We start from the raw sequence: 17,682 nt of genomic DNA on the forward strand, positions 1-17,682 counted from the left end.
GCTCCACCCCCACCAACAGTTTAAAATTGCACAGAGCTCCAGACTGTGGTTGACCAAGTGCTAAAGGCAAGTGATTATATACACTGCTTTGAGTTCTATCCGCCTCTCTCTGCAAATTACCTCACCTGTTCTGATTATGTGGACTGCATCTATGGAGGCTTATGCCAGTTAAAGTCTCAACTTCTCAGAACATAATGGTGTTGGAATAACTTTAACTAAGAGAACTGCCCAGGACCTCCATTTCCCATCCGTAACCTGGGCAAACCAGGGATCTCTATATCACGTGCACCAGAAGCATTATCAAGAAATTTCTCAAGTAAATAATTCAAATGAATTGCATTTCTTAAGAAATTATGACCGCTGTGATATGACTCCTGTTAAATTGTCTGAATATTCATTCTTTTTTCCCACCTGACGGAGAAGATTGTAGGGGTTTTTTCTTTTGCTTTTTTTATTGTGTTTATTTCTTACTTGAAAGGAAAAAATGTGTATTGATTGTGTTTTTTGTTTTTAAAAAGTTGCTCTTCTTTTCCAAAGAAAAGCTGGATATCTGGTAAGGAAGCCTCTATTCTACTTAAGTAGTAGCTGCCTCCCCTTGTGCATGTCTGAGTGACGAAGCACAAAACCCCTAACACACCATACAATTATGCTGAAAATGTAAAATGATTTGAGGGCACCTTAGAACGTATGTATCAGCGGAGAGGGGCATTATTTGCCTGTGGGCATTATTGTGCCTGTTAGTCTCCCCATTTGGCCCATGGTGTGGTTTAGCTCAAACCAAGCCAATCTCTCCATCCCATGACATTGTATGATGCCGTGTGATACCAGCCACAGGGCAGGTAAAGTCAGGACACCAAATTCAAAAGGAAGAAATTGGAGGGCATCTTCCGTTCTTTTCCTTTCCAGCCACTGGTAGAATTTGGTGCCCTTTTCTGTTGGCCGAAAAAGACATGAATTTTTTTTTAAGCACTCAATTGATGCTGGAAACGAAGAATCAGAAGTGCCTTAAAACGGGCTCCTGGTTCTTTGCAGCCATGGATTTAAAGATTAATCCCCTGACACTGTATGGCATCAAGTAAATGGCTAGGTGGGTGGACCCAACCACCTGTCAAAGTACCCCCGGCAAGCGGATCCAGCCTTCCAGCCAGATTCAGTTCCTCACCCCTGCTATATATCAAATGTACAATTCTCAAGCAAACACACACGGTTTAAAAACATACACATATCCGTGACTCTTACTGTGAAGCTTTCAACATGCAAGAGTGTGATGTGGCAAAACTACAATGGTGGCATTGGACCATTGCCCAAAGCAAACACCTTCCCCTTCCTCGCCAAGGAACGACCCACAGTGAAACAGCAAAACAGATTTTCAAAAAGCTTCAGCGCCGTGGCATCTACAGGAGACAGCACAGAAGCACTCTTGGGAGTGCCAACGTTTGTAAGCAGTTGCAAAGGAAAGGCATCCCTTTTATGATGCAGCATGTGAAGTTCAGAAGCACAAAGAAAGGGATGAGGCAACTTTAGCAAGCAGCACTTGCATTAAAGAAAAGCCAGAAAAGCCAGGTAAAATGTAAGCGCTTCCCTGCCTAGCGCCACGCCAAAGCCAGCTTCATTCTGCCCAGGCAGATTACTTACTATCCAACTCCTCATCCTCATCACTGGAAGAAGAGCCAATAGAAAAGACAGTTTTAGACTTAGGAATGAGTGGAGAGATGCTGAAGGAGAAGGAAATTCGTCTGGATGGCCGAGTCCGTCCCTGGGCTGAGAAGTGGGTTAACAGCAGACGTTAAAGCATGCATTTCAACAACAACAAACAATAGTAGATAAAGGAGAGGGGGAATGGCAACAGGAGCAGCCAAGAGCAAGCCAAAGTGGGAAAGCAAAACCAATGCAGAGCAGAAGGCTTTCTTTTTTAAGGATAGAGAGAGAGAGAGAGAGAGAGAGAGAGAGAGAGAGAGAGAGAAATAATGCAGGTTGCATTCAATCTGTAAACTGTAGGCTTGAGGCTATTTACCGTATTTTTCGCTCTATAAGACGCACCAGACCACAAGACGCACCTAGTTTTTAGAGGAGGAAAACAAGAAAAAAAAATATTCTGAATCTCAGAAGCCAGAACAGCAAGAGGGATCGCTGCGCAGTAAAAGCAGCAACCCCTCTTGCTGTTCTGGCTTCTGGGATAGCTGTGCAGCCTGCATTCGCTCCATAAGACACACACACATTTCCCCTTACTTTTTAGAAGGGAAAAGGTGAGTCTTACAGAGCAAAAAATACGGTATTTACTGGCAACCTTTCCCACAACAATTCTTCAAAGGAAAAGGTTCAAGAGCAATGCTACAAGATACAGGCATCTCTCTTTAGTGACCCCTGGGTGGCCAGCCCTCATTCGCACAAGGATCTGATTGAGCATGGTGCAAAACGGCTATTCAAATCCTCAGACACCTTCTTCTTCAGCTGTGAGCACAAATCCTCTCCAGCATAATAGCTTGGGGAAAATAGGGACCCACCCCATGACATTAAGACCCCTCCCCTCAAGCAACTTGGCTGAGGAGGGTATAGCAGGTTTAAGACATGGCTTATAGCGTACCATGCCATGATGAGCCAACACGGCTAATGTTTACAATCTACAGAGACTGCAAGTCATCCCTCTGCGATCTACATCAGGACTTGGTGCTGTATTCCTTAAATCAGTTGTATCCCAAACCTCTAAGCGCTTAGGGTACATTTTTGATGAATTAAAATTGAAGGTACAGCCACATTTCGCCCATTAAGTTTGCTTTTGGAGTGTGGACGAGAAAGAATCAGACAAGCACCCACCTGCCCACCCCCATTCCCGCATGAATCATTAGTCTGGATATACCTCCTGGTTGGAAGGAAGCATGCTCAGAGCAGTGACTCTTGCAGGGATGCAGCAGGGTTGCTCCTCCAAGGGTAGGTAGTTTCAGAGACTTCTCTACACCAAGACTGATTGGATGATCCCAAACATATCTGGTGTAGAGAGAGGGCCAAAGTCACCCTTGGTCCAGTTCACAGGAAGGAGAGCAGAGCAGAGAAGTAATGTGAGCAGAGTCACAATGGGCAACCCCCTTTGCATGTTGGTGGGGACTTTGGGGTCACAAAAGAAACTATTAAGTTTGTTGATGGAAGGACCATAGCTAAGGAGTACAGTATGGCCTCTGTATGCAGAAGGGCCTTCAATAAGTTAAAATGAGCATTGTTCCATGCAGAACAATGTTTTTAGATGGAAGAGGGTTTAATCACTGCGTCCTTCACCTGCAAGCTAAAGTATGACTTGCTAAGATGCAGAGGGAAAGGACTACAGTCCAGCTACAGAGCATTTGCTCTGCACACAGAAGTTCACAGGCTCGATCTCAGTAAGCGCCAATCAAAAGGCTCAGACTATGGGATAGATGTTCCTCTGTCTGAAATGTCAGAGTTGCTGCCAGTCAGTGTATACTGAGCTAGATGAATATACAGGCTGCCCTGGGAAAAGTTTCCAAGTTGCTGTCTCTCACAGCACATTAATGGCCCCACCCCACAGAGTTTGTAAATTACTGATTTCAAATAAGACAAACAACTAAACAGAATTTAGAGGGTACAATACAAGGCAGCATCACCACAAGTAGCAGCAGAAAGCCACCACACTGAGCAGAACTATCTCCTAAAATGAACAGCTCTCTACTACAGAAGGTTCCAAGTGCAACCTTACCTTGCAGAAACCTTTTTACAAGATCCATGTAATTCTTTAGGGTTCCTCCTGCCCATTAACCCCACAAAGCAATAAGGGTAAAGATAAGGGTAGTTAACTCTCACTGCAATCAAAAAAAATATTTTGGATAGTCCTGGCTCTACAATACTAAAGATATTCTGCATGGAAACACATCCAATTTTTTTTCAGGAAAGCTTCCACATAATGAACAAAATCCAGCCCAAATTGATCATACCCATAATCCCAACCAATTCATCTATGGAGATTTTAAAGACATGCTTGACTTTTCCACTGAAGTTAATGGGGGTTACTTTGCATGTAACCCTAAACCTTGGTTTAGCATTAGATGCACAAGCCAGAATGAGCCTGAGAAAAGCCTCTGTACGCATGTCCACCTTCCCTCTCCCTTACAGCCAGGAAGAAGGACTTTGCTAAAGTTTAGTTTATGGTTTCAAAGACTCCAGGGTTGATATGTTGGATCATGCTTTGAAATAAACTCTGGTCAGTTTCTTTTTTTAAAAAAACACCAAATCCAACTCACATGAGCTGGCTTATTCAACTAATCAGAGTCTGTTTCAAACCACAATCACTGGTTTGTATGTAACAAACCTGGATTCACTGGAACTAACTGCTAGCAAAGTCCTTCTCCCAGGATCACAGGAGAAGGGGATGGAAGGGAGAGCACTCAAACCCAAGACTTCACTCAGCAACTTGTTTGCATTCATTCGTGTAGGTTCAAACCATGGTTTGGCGTTACATGCAAATTCAGCCCAACGACACCTGAAAGACGCTTCATTTTGGCTGGACTGCACCCGATGTGTAAGTATAGCACACAGCTTTGAAGACTCTTGATGCTATTTAGTAAAAGCCAGGCCCCATCTCAGCAGTTAAAAGCCTCTGCACAAGCTCAAGGTTTTGGAAGCAGTACATTAGTTTAAACTTTAAATGAATTAGCAAGCACAGGAAAAAGAACAAAGTCAAGCTATTATCCGATGGCTTAAATCCTCAGTACTGGTCCTACCCCTATAGAACCACTCGGGGGCGGGGGGCTTTAACAACTTTTCTTCCCTTAGCTGACCCATACAGTTGTTCACAAATGGCACTATTACTTCAAAAGGTAAATACACACCCTACTGTATTAAGCTATCAAAAGGGTTCAGTAGCCTTCTTCAAAGTATTCTGGCTATTCTTGGAATTCCCCTGAGAAATGCCACCTTTTCTATTGGGCCCCTCTTGTGGCTTTCTCAAATATTTCCCTGCAGGAGGAACCTCCAAATTCACTACAAAATCTCAATTCACTACAAAATCTCAAACCAAGCAAAACGTCTTTGGGAATTGTAGCTTACAGCAGGAAAGGCAAGCAAGACTCAAAACTGAAACAGGTTCGTTTCAATGAACTCCCCACCATCACCAGCATGCCCTTGGTCCTTCCTTCACGGGGGGGGGGGGGATTTCATTCTTTAAAAGCTTCCGGCTGCCTTTAACTACCCCCCACCCCCAGCATTTTCCCCGCTGATTTTTTATATTTTTTATCCCTGAGTTAGAAGCAGCCTTTGGGACATTCTGGCAGAAGAGCTCTTCTAAAACCTCCACTTCTACAAAATGCTGACGATGAAGAACGGCCAAGCATCTGCTTGCCAGCAGCCTTTGGGGGGGGGCGGGAGGGAAGTGCAACAGCTCAAGGCTCCTACGGGGCTGAGGTTTCCCTCTGGAATGCATCAAGCCAACAGATCCCACATTCTGAGAGAGAGACAAAGAGGGAGACTTAAGCCTGCTTCACTTTCTCTCAACTTGTACAAGGGAATGCAGGAACCCTCAGGCGAAAACGCCTCGTTAGTGCTAATTGAGATCTGAATTCAACCAAGGCCGGAACCAGACCTTTGGGCAGGCATTTGGCTGTCACTCAAGAGTGGTAGCTCCACTCCTCCTCCTCCATCCCTACCCCAAAAATTGCTGGGACTATAGAGCATCCACTGCGCTGCATGTTTCTCTGCTGCAATTCACTGGCTCACTGCATGGGAAGACATGCCGTGCAGTGATGGCATTTTTGGGGAGTGGGTAGGATGAGGAGAGTGGCAGAGCATGTCCTCTGCAGGCAAAAGGCCCCTGCTTCAATCCCTGGCATCTCCAGCTGTGTCTGGGAATAGCCCCTACATGAAATCCTAGATTATCACTGTCAGTCACTGCAAACCAGAGATAGGAAGAAGGCAGGTCAGGATCTCCTGGTAGAGACCTGGGTGATCTGAAACAGAACACCAAGGATTTTCAAATCCCAATTGTTCGGGTGTGGGGAACCTTTGGTCCTACAACTCCCACCAGCCCTAGCAAACATGGCCAATGTCCAGACGCAATAGGAGCTGTAGCTCAGTAACATCTGGAAGGGCAAGGGTTTCCCGTGGCTGAATAATAGCAATAGCTCACCACCCTCCACTAATTAGGCTGCTGAAACAAAAACTGGTTTGGAGGCAACCCAAGAATGCATTTTTGCATTAAAGAGCTATGCCAGGGGTCTGCAACCTTTAAGACAAAAAGAGCCACTTGGACCCATTTCCGAAGAAAAAAAAAACCTGGGAGCCGCAAAACTTGTTATTATAAAAATAACTTTTTTGTCACTTTTTATTATTTCTTTGTTTGACCCCTCAGAATTACTCCTCCCCACAGAAATAAACGTTAAATTAACAAGTTACCTTTTTGTGTGTGTGTGTGTTCTTCACTCCCCTTCAAAACAGTGACCAGCGTACATGCCCCTTACAATGTAGCGGGCAGGCGGGAAGGTGACGTCGGGACGGTGTGTGACTAACTCACGCACCGCCCCCATGCGACGTCACAGCCAGTACAGCGCCCACCACAGTGGGGAGTGTCGGGGCGCACAATGCGCCTCCTCCCCTCGCTAGTATCCGCCCCGGAGCCGCGGCAAAGGTGTAAAAGAGCCACATGTGGCTCCGGAGCCGTGGGTTGCAGACCCCTGAGCTGTGCGCTCAGTTGGGGGGAGGGACAAATTCCTGGGCTAAATTGCACTTAGAGGTGCCCTCTTCCTTAGTTCTATGCCTGCTCCTTTTTCTAAGCCACTATTTGGACTTGGATCCAGGCTGATGGTTCGATGAAAAAGCAAAGCAGATCGCTCAAGCCTGCAGTCTGCCCATTCCTGCTGCAGACAAAATACTAAGCTAGATGAGCTCAGCTTTCTAGATTCCTACTGGATTTCCTTAAGGCAGAGGAACAGGGTGGCAGTTTCAACAGCAGTTACACTTGTGTACAACCATCTACTTCCCGTCAGAGATGCAATGCTTGGTTGCTCTTAAGAGCCCACTGTGCATCCTCCAGATGGTCAACTGCAATGCTGATCCCCACATTTTTATGAGAGTTCTTTCCCCATACCTGCCAAGTCCCAGTTGGTAGCATATGCAAAAGGAGATTCTGCAGGGAGGGAGGGAGGGAGGGAGGGAGGGAGGGAGGGAGGGAGGAATGTGCACAACGAGCCACAGTTTGCCTCAGACTGATGCAATGCCACTCCTTCCAAGTTGGATGGAAAGTTTTCCTCTAATGGAACAGGCAGGAGGAATCATTCATTTGTCAGGCAAGCCTGTTTTCTGGGAAGAAATTTCCCCCCTCTTTTTATTTTTTGCTTTTAGTGTTTGGTTAGCAACTGAGAAAGAAAAAGATACCAAATGGTTATTTCCCGTTACTTTTTCTTTATTTTTTAAATGACAGGCTTTGGGAGGGGGAGGAAAATTGGTGCAATAAGGCAAAGCATATGAAGCGGTTATTTTAATAGATGGACAGCTTAGTGCTTTGGTTACTATTGCTAAGGGACAACAACCTCTAGTCAGCATCTTTATTAGTCACAAGTCTTGAGAATGGTTTTTCTAAAAAGGCTTTCCTCCTTGTGAAGCATCCTTAAGAAGCTCCCTAATCAAAAGGGTCTCTCTCCTATAAGAGCACCCTCTTTGCTAAAATGCTTCAGGAGGGTGACACTTCTGCTTCAAAATAAAGGGTCAAACGAAGGCTGTGCTGGCTGATATTGATGGGAGTGGCTGTCGTCTGGGAAAGACTTTTTTTTAAGGAAATGGCAGAAGTCACCTATGAGTCAAAATCCAGATTTCTGAATGAAAATGAATACGGGGCAAATCCAATCAGATGCTCAGGGCTGGCCCAACACATTTTGCTGTCTGAGGCAAAGCAGCAAACTGTGCCCTCCTTGAATTCAAGGTACATAATTCCATTACTATTTAGGCACCTGAGACAGAAAATTTCACAAGTGCCTTTCCCTGGCAGTAAAAATAGAACAGAAACATAGCCAATAACTAACCCTTGATCCATTTTTAAGGGGTTTCTGCAAGCCAAAATCAGCTGCCTGAGGCAGCCGCCTCACTCAGCCTATTGTTAGGGCTGGCTGTGCAAATGCCGCAATCTCAAAACCAATACGGAATGGAACTCCTCCACCTAGCGCAAACACTATTATCAGCGCACTGCAGAAAAGGTTCAGGCATGGGTACAAAGCATTATAGCAATGACTTCGTTCTCACGTAAGAACAGCATTGCTGGATTAGGCCAAAGGCCCATCTATAGTCCAGGATCCTGTTTTCTTGCAGTAGCCACCCAGATGTTTGTGGGAAGTCTACAAGCAGGATGTGAGAGCAACAGCACTCTCCCTGCTTACAATTCCCAGAAACTGGTATTCAGAGGCAATTCTGGACTAGGTGGAGCAAAGGTGTGACTTAGCATATGGCTGTTCCCTATCACTTAAGGCACCTTTCCCCATGGGAGTTGTGCTGGTCCTTAAGAACACAAAAACGTCCTGCTGGATCAGAATGAAGGTCCATTTAGTCCAGCATCTTGTTCTCACAGTGGCCAACCAAACGCTTTAAGGAAATCTGCAAGCAAGACATGAGTACCACAGTGCTCTTGCCACTCTATATTCCCAGTAATTCAGAGGCAGAACACAGTCACTGCACATGTGTCAAGGCTCATGAGATGCTCAGTGGATCTGTGCAAACCAGCACTTACTGACATAGCTCTGGCATCAACAAAACACCCTCAAGGCGCACAGTCATCTAACAGGTGTGTCATCGCATATCCGCTGGAGAATGGAGCAGATGTAGAGATTACTTGTTCTCCACGTCTCTCAAAACTCCAGAGATACGTAAAATCACCGAGTGGGTATTTTTCAAAAGGGAGAGAATGTTAGTCACAGGGAGCATATTTGTGCTTTTTGAGGACCACCAAAGAACCAGCTGCTTCTGACGTGAGCTAGCGCTGTTGGAAGTGGAAAGGTGCAGCAATGCTGTGTTTCTGGAGGAATGAAGTCCATCCTTGTTCTCTGCAACCACCTCCACCCCAACTTTGTTTATCTGAAGATTGCCAGAAAAGATTGACAGCTCAGTGGGAGGCTGCATGCTTTGTATTCCTAGGTTCAATTCCAGGCAACTCCAGTTAAAAAGACTCTCTGGCAGCCAAGCTGGGGAAAGCCTCACCCTGTGTCTCCTTAGAGAATCACTGCTTATTGGAAGTGGGCAGTACTGGCCGTGATGGACCAAAGGCCTGACTCAGGATAAAGCAGCTCAGCGTGTTTGTGTTCTGCTCCAGTTATTTATATCCAAGCTGCCATGGCACAGGAAAAGGGGAAGGTGCTATTAGTATACTCAAGGTGCAGTCACCACCAAACGCTGTATGCAGTAAGAAAGACAAAGAGCCACGTGTACTCACTGTCTGGTCCAGCTTGGCCAATGGTCATCAATGACATGGACTTAGTCAGTGGGGGAGAAACAGGAGTTGCGGTGAAGCTGAAGGCACGGGGCTGAGATCTTTGGCGTATCTGCAAAAAAACAAGACAGCAAAGCTGAACTACAAAACCCCACTGCACAAAAGGGGGTAGGCAACCCGTGGCATGATCCCATCTGAAGCTCTGGAGAGCTGCTTCCAGTCAGGGTCGACAATACTGAGCTAGACAGCTCACAGGAGCCCTGAGGAAATTCCCATCTGACTTCCAAAGCAGCAGACTCCAATCCCAAGCATGAGGTCTCCATTATTCACCTGAGTCGATTTCTCCTGTGCAAGCTGAGACCCACCAAGTAAAAGGTTGTTTAACTCTTTCCTCACCAGCATGAGCAAGCAACAACATCTTCAGCAGAGCACCTGTGCATCTCATCTGACCAGTCTCCATTTGCTGACTGCCTTGTGCTGGCGAGTTAAGCAGCTGAGATCGATAATAAGCAGAGGGCTATGTCCAAGTCTCTTGTTAATGCTCACAACTGGGGAAGAAGCAGCTAAAGGGCCCTTTGCATGGGTCTTTGCTTAGGCATGTGTGAAACCAATTTCACCTTTTAAAAATGAGAGGGTTGGTGCCCTCTGGAACTTGGGGACAGAAGAAACACTTGGCGAATTTAACGTCCACCAACATCGTGGAACCAAAAAGCGGACTCCCCACTGTAGGGCCACCTTACACACAGGTTCAGACACAAATGCTAAGCAGGCGCAACACAGAAAGGTGAATGCAGAGTAAACAGCTCAAAGTGGCACAAGCAAGCCAGTCAAGACTAGCCACATGCTGTACATGGGTCCCTCACCACCATCCCAGAAAATATCCCCAGGTGATCTGAAAGGAAGAAACTCCCAGGTTCAATTCGCAGCATCTCCACATAGTGATGAGAAGCTCCTGTCTGAAATTCCAGAGAACCACTGACAGCCAGTGTGGGCAATGCTGAGTGAGCTATATGGAATGGCAGTCTGATTCTGTGCAAGGCAGCTTTTGCCTATGCTCCTGTGAAATGGGCTTAAATGCGCAAGTCGGAAAAACTGCCCAGTTTTCCTCTCCATAGCAGCCTTCCCTAACCTGGTAGCCCAAAACATGTGTGGCGTACAACTCCCACTATCCTTGGCTACTGGCCATACTGGCTGGGAGCTGTAGTTCATCTGGAGGGCAGCAGGTTGGGCAAGGCTGAAAGAAATATAATTCGCCCTCTTCTCTTAAGCTGTACAAAAGCAGGGTCACAGAGTGGGAGGCAGGCAGATCAAATGAGGAACAACCTGCTACAGATCTATTCAAGGAAACTGGAGTTCCCTTCTGGCAGGAAACGGCCCCCTTATGTCCTCACTACGACACGACAGTCATTCCATTGACTCATGTCACTTCTGCTGATATCTGACTGGGCCACACTCAGACCATACATGGGAGCCGCTGAGAGTTGTTAGGAAACCCATATATTCCCCTCACAGAGGTACAATTCCCAGAGTTCCCTGTGATTATCAACTCCTGTAGCTCTGGGAAGGGAATAGGAGTCTCCTAACAACTCTCAGGGCCCTTAACAAACTACAGTTCCCAGAAGCCTTTGGGGGGAAGCCTTTACTGTTTAAAGTACCGTATTTTTTGCACCATAACCCTCACTTTTTTCCTCCTAGAAAGTAAGGGGAAATGTCTGTGCGTGTTATGGAGGGAATGCCTACGGGTGGTGGGGGGGGATCTTCTGCAGTCATGAGCAGAGGATCCATGGTTCCCCTTCCTTCCCTCCTCCGTGGCTCGCTTTGAAACAGCAAAGCAGGAGAAGAGCCGCTGAGTGGGGAGGAGAGAGGGACAGAGAGCCTGCTTCTTTAAAGGAGCAAAGCGGGAGAGGAGAGGAGCTGCTTACACAAGTGAAAGCGGCTCCTGTCCGGTTGGTTCCTTTAAAGCAAGCAGGCTCTCTGTCCTCTCTCCTCTCCACTCAGCTCGCTACATAGCAGCAAAGTTTTTCAGCTCGCTAAGCCGGGGATGAGCGGGGAGGAGGGAGAAAAGCAGAGCCTGCTTGCTTTAAAGGAGCAAAGTGGGAGAGGAGAGGAGCCTTCTCCCCTTATACCCCTCTTCATTATTAGCAGCATCCTTCTCCACCCACCCCACATGTGTTCCTTCTCTCCCTAAACCCCTCGCCTGCATTATTAGCAGCATCCTTCTCTACACACCCCACGCGTGCTCCTTGTCCCTTGAGTGCTTTTCCTTCCCTCCCCACTTAAAACGTGGTTATAAAGCACGGATCCTCAGGATTTTTGCATTGGGCTACTCCAAACTCACTGTCAGATCACATGTCTGTGGCCACAGCACGAACCACAAAAATCATACATCCACTGTTTCGTTTAGAATTTTTTTTTCCTTCTTGTTTTCCTCCTCTAAAAACTATGTGCGTGTTATGGCCGGGTGCGTGTTATAGAGCGAAAAATACGGTAGTATCATAGTGCTTCTTTAAAGATATGGTATGGCCTGGATGGGCTACTCAGCTCACTGTAGATATCATACAGATGGTATTAAACTCTTAATGAGAGAGGGGGGAGAAGAATCTTGTTTACCTGGCGGTTAAGACTTCTAATTGCCCCTTGTTCTAGTTCCAGCTCCTCTTCGGTGAGTGAGACTAGAGAACCACGCTCGTCATTTGCAAGGGGGCTTTGCCGGAGATCTTTGGTGTTCAGAGTTGCCGTTTCGAGGCTGGAGGGTGGCTTCTTAGTACCGTCACCCTCCCCAGCAAGGCCTTCTAAGCTGTAACTAAAGAGAGAGAAAACAGATCTCAAGCTTCTGCAGATTCTCGGTGGATCAACATACAAGCTCACTGCATATCTGAGAGGAAGCTTCCAATCAAAAATAGGTTTTAAAATCAGGGGTCGCCAACTTTTTGGGAGCTAGTGGGCACATTTGGAATTTTGAGGAAGTGCTGTGGGCACCACTCATAAAATGGCTGCCATTGAGGCATGGCGTAACACCAAACAACTGTCACATCTAAGTGAGCAGAAGAAGATAAAAGCAGGACCACAAAATGGTTCAACCATACTCCCCTCCACCCCCTAAACCAATATGGCGGGGATGGGGAGGAATATATATCAGCTCCCTGCAGACACCACTACATTGGCGACCCCTGCCTTAAATGATTCGGTTGCAAGCACACTCATATCTATCTCATCTCCTTGGTTAGTTAACGTGATCTACTGTTAGTGCAGTTAGCAGCGGAGACAACAGCTGAATGGAATATACTGGAAAAGGGCTTTGTTGGCTAGCTCAAACCCTGAACAGGAGCACTTCACACTGCAACGACTTCCCCAAGGCGAAAGATGCTGAAAAGGATGACCAGTTTGAAAAGCTATTTTGCAATGGTATTTCATTGGTTTTATGACTATGCTATATACATGCTTGTCAAACTTTTTGAGAATTTTTTTAGAAGGGTTTTCCTAGCAGCCACTGACAGCCTTATCCTCCATGAATTTGTCTAGCCCTCTTTTTAAGCCATCCATGATGGTAGCCATCACTACATCTTGTGACAATGAATTCCCTATTTTTAAATATGCACTGTGTGAAGAAGTTCTTCCTTTTGTCAGTCCCGAATATTCCAATGCTCAGATTCAATTGATGGCCCTGAGTTCCAGTACCAAACACACCAACATACCCCTTCTTCAAGTTAGCATGGAGTGAAGGAATGGGTTCCTCCTGTCCCAACACAGACCCAATCGGTGAACTCCAATAAGGCTACAGGAGGAGGCCACCACAAACTCTGGCTTGCCAAACTTTGAGCATGTGCTCAAAGGCTTCAAAAGGAAGCAAACCAGACAGAGATTGAACAATACTTAAGACAGCAGACACATAGCAATGCCACAAGGCTACAAACACCACACCAGAAGCCGACATCTTGGGGTTTGCAAGCTCCCTTTACTGCTGCAGAACATTTATGTATACTCTACCTTCTGCCATTCAAATCAGCACCCACGGTGGTGCACTGGACATCAGAGGGACACCAGCTCAAACTGAGGACACCAAAAGGCAAAAGAGAGAGCAAGAAGGCAGCCATTACAGGGTGGTCAGAGAGGCAGGTGCTAACAAATCCTGCTATCCATTAAAACGGAAACAGCTCTTTTAAACCAAAGCACCTGATGCTCATTTGTTAATGAGGGAGAGTAGCAGATTGGCAGGCATGCCTCAGCTTTGCAGTAGTGATGTCAGCAAGAGCTGCTTTTCCCGCTGTTAACTTTGCATGGATCAGTTTGTGAATGGCTGGACATGTGTTCAGCACATACTCTGCCACAAAGAAGTCCCTTTCTTCTGATCCTAACATGTGAGAGGGTCTGAGGCGAAGGAGGTGGTCTCTCCTTAGAGAGTTAGAACTTGGGTGGGTTAAGTTCTGGCCCACAGTGCCCCAGAGAAAGCTATGTCTATGTAATTAACTAAAACCTAGACTAGCTATTGGGTGAGCTGCTCTGATGTCACAGAAAACCCAGAAACACTGCAGCTCCTAGGGAAGTTTCAGTCCACAGAATATTGACCAGGAGTAGGGGGTGTTAGTGAGAGAAAGAGAACAGCCAGTTTGGCTGGGAGAGCCCCAATGGAAAGGATATGGCTGAGAGAAATAGGGGTAGGAGTGAGTTTAGGAGACAAGAGAGTTTAACAGATAAGGCGCCCAGAAGACAGGGTAATTGAGAATCATGGAACCTTGGGAAAGAATGAATGGAGGAGATGGAGTTCTGAATGGATGGATAATTCATGAAGGTGATTAATGGAACATTCACATGAGAGGGAGGGTTGAGGAAGAACATCACCCAGGATTAGGGATAGCAGGAACTGTGTTTTATTGGCACTGAACAGAATAGAAAGGCAGAAAAAACCCTATGAAAACTATGGAACTGTGGGCCAAAAAAGCCTATGTAGGGGACCAGGAAGAAGGGGGGTGTGCCTGAATACTGAAACAGTTCAGTTACCGGTATGTTTGGGCTGCAAACCTTTATTTAAAAGTATGCCTAAACTCCCAAATGTTTTAAAATCTCTAAGTGGTGTACACTGTGTACAATATACAAATACCCATTACAAAAAAATACAGCCTAAAAATCAATGAATCAGAATAAAAACATAAAAGCATATAAAAGCATTCAAACAGATTCAGGCATCTAAAACAGGGTCCAATCTTATGGGTCAGGGAAAGTCTCATCAAAAGGTTAAGTTTTTACAAGGCACCTGAAGCAACTTTTGTATGCGTTATTAACGCAATCGTGCACTAAATGCTTTGAGACTGACATTTCCCCTTTTCTTTCTTTAATGGGTCTTACACAGTATACCATGGCTGGAGCCTTCCTCTTTCAGCATTTAAAGCTCAACAAAATGTTAAACAGTGGGAATAATAATAATAATAATATAATAATAGACGATAAATTTTCTAAGCCACCTTCTGCCAAATCTGTAGAAACATGTTTTGCAAAAATCACCACTCAAGCATGGGATACCCTATTAATTCTGGCAGGATTAGGCTTGCTGAGGTTTTTTGGTATGGAAATCTACAAATCTGCCTCAAGCAGCGTGTTTAAATTTAAATTAGAGGGTGGAGGAAAAATTCGTTGAACACAGAACGTAACAAAAAACAGGGAGCAGGAACAGATTTATATGCCCCCAGCTTTCAAGGAAGAGGAAGAGGAAGAGTTTGGATTTGATATCCCGCTTTATCACTACCCGAAGGAGTCTCAAAGCGGCTAACATTCTCCTTTCCCTTCCTCCCCCACAACAAACACTCTGTGAGGTGAGTGGGGCTGAGAGACTTCAGAGAAGTGTGACTAGCCCAAGGTCACCCAGCAGCTGCATGTGGAGGAGCGGAGACGCGAACCCGGTTACCCAGATTACGAGTCCACCGCTCTTAACCACTACACCACACTGGCTCTCAAGGGAGTTAGACTGTTTTTGTTTTGTTCTTAAAGGAAAGGGATAAAGAAAAGAAAAGCAGCCAGATCATAGGTACTGAATATTTTGTAAATCGGTTTCATTTCCTTCACATCTGCCTATTCTGAAAAATCTAGGGACAGTTTTGCAAACAATTAATTATATTTAACTGAACTGTTTATATTTTGAGTACTGCTATCTAGTCAAAAGGTTGTGCAGATAGTAGCTCAGTTTACATGGAATGGGCTTTATCCAATACTGCAGCTCTGCTCATGCAAGAAGCTTCTGTGCATGCGATGAAGCTTCCTCTTCTCTTTCCTCCACTAAATTGCACCCAAATTAGTTCAAGAGAGTTGGGGGGCCTTCTGGAGAAGATATGGGGGAGTGGGCGGGGAGGAGACGGAGTGGAAGTCCTGTTGTGCGAGTGGAAGTTCCCTCATGCAGCATGGGATACAACCCAATGTTTCCACTCCTCTAAACCACCACTTGGGAGGAGTGGGAACAAGTCTTGTGTTTGCACACTCCCTCCTCCTCTCATACATTCAGTCAATTAGTTACTTCCTGGCTTGGCAAACCATTGTTTCCTGTTACAGTCAAATAGCCAAATTACAGCTTGCACTACCCCACCCTCAAAATCAAACCTAGAAAGTAGCTCCAAACCATGATTTGCAATTCCTGGACTCTAGACATAGGGGAGAGGAGGTGGGAGGGTGGAGTTATGCAAGCACAAGGCTTATTCCTCCTCAGAAACACTGTGTGTCAACTGATCCATTTTATTAGCCAACGTGGTACATAATGAAGAACATACAATGGGGTGGGGGCAGGATCCTGCACATTTACAAAAAGAACCCAGCCCCTCAAACTACGCTCTGTTCCTGCCACCTCAAACAGCAAATCCAGCCATCCAAGGAAAGTAGACCAGGAACATTTTGCACTCTCTCAAACTTGAGGGGCAAAGCTGCTAACAAGCTGGCCAGTTGTGTTGGGATAAACGAAGAGATGTTGGCATAAAAGCAAGAAGTTAGTAGCCATTCAAATGCAACATGGTTAGTCAGCATCAGAGTGTGGTGCTGTACCTTCTCCTATGGGTGGGAGGCTTCCTTACACCATCCCCCAGCACTCGCATTGAACTGAAAATGAATCATGGACAATGGTCAGTCAGCAATGACAAAGGCGCAATATGAACAAATGAGAAATCCCCCCAGACTGGGATTGGCCGGGGAAGTACTGGGTTAAAAGAATGTGGAACAAGAAGTGGAGAAAGGCAACATGTAAATAAGGGCATGTTTTATAAAGCTCCAGCAACGTACCCAGAGAGCAGTAAGAAAGTCACCTTGGGTCTAAATCAACAGACTCAAAAGGTGAAGCAGGACCAGTTCCACTTGTGAACGAAGGTGCAGGAGTGTTGTACACTTGGATACATCTACACCAGGCATAGGGAGCCTGAGGTCCAGGGGTCTCCAAGCCTCTCTGTCTGGCCCTTGGGCTCTCCCGGGCCCCCTCCCCTCCCCTTCCTAACTAAACTCCAAACTAGTTGTGTTTTGTGCTCTCTGCTTTTGCAGGTTGGAAAGTATCCTTGACCTCAGATAGTGCTTGCCTCAATGGAAGATAAGAGAGGGATACAGAAACTAGCAACAATTTGCATTTCTTGCTTTTCCTGTTTCAGCCTCTGGCCCTGCCCACTGGCTGACATGTGGCCCCCAGAAGGCTGTTTCTAGGGGAATGCGGCCTTCGGGCAGATAGAGGTTTCCCATCCCTGTTCTACACACATGGGGAAAGCAGCATGTCAGGCTGAAGGTTCAGTCTAACCTGACATGCTATTTTTCTATGTGCATGGAGTTCTCACCATCACATGATCATAGGAATGAGTCAGAAGGAGTACAATCAACGGCAGATTTTGTTCTTTATTCTGCTTATTGTATTTACTGACAGTCTGTTGATTTAAATCAGGGTGGACCCAAGAAATCTTAATGGCCCCCAAAGCCATCCCAGAATCATATGCATGGATTTCAATTTAATAATAATAATAATAATAATAATAATAATAATAATAATAATAGGGGGGGCGAATAGATGCACAATCTTCAGTCTGCACTCACTTTTAAATTTAGCTTTGGCGTGCAGCCCATGGAGGGTTTGCAGTGAGGCATTATGGCTCTCAGATTAGAAAAAAATTACACCTCCCCTGCTTTAAATGCACAGCTATGATGTCAGATGACCCCCCCCCCAACTACCTGCCGAATGCCTTCCTTAATCTTGAAACCTGAAGTGTTACCTGCTTTGTACCTGTAAGATCATCAGCCACTCCCCACCCCCACCCCAGTGCATG

General features: G+C 45.8%; 1 protein-coding gene across 5 annotated transcripts in view; it reads right to left on the reverse strand.

Annotated features, from left to right (window-relative positions):
• AKAP13 (A-kinase anchoring protein 13) overlaps window positions 1-17,682 on the reverse strand; it is a 246,935-nt gene that overhangs the window by 49,741 nt on the left and 179,512 nt on the right. For 2 of the 5 annotated variants that reach the window (XM_079954144.1, XM_079954143.1), the window contains exons 13-17: window positions 16,430-16,483; window positions 13,397-13,459; window positions 12,020-12,212; window positions 9,413-9,521; window positions 1,636-1,761 (exon numbers count right to left, since the gene is read on the reverse strand). In XM_079954144.1, the coding sequence (XP_079810270.1) occupies window positions 1,636-1,761; window positions 9,413-9,521; window positions 12,020-12,212; window positions 13,397-13,459; window positions 16,430-16,483 (545 nt within the window). The remainder of the gene's footprint in view (window positions 1-1,635; window positions 1,762-9,412; window positions 9,522-12,019; window positions 12,213-13,396; window positions 13,460-16,429; window positions 16,484-17,682) is intronic. The other 3 variants (XM_079954145.1, XM_079954147.1, XM_079954146.1) reach the window with 3 other exon arrangements.

This window comes from Podarcis cretensis (assembly GCF_951804945.1).
Source record: "Podarcis cretensis genome assembly, chromosome: 14".
NCBI lineage: Eukaryota > Metazoa > Chordata > Lepidosauria > Squamata > Lacertidae > Podarcis > Podarcis cretensis.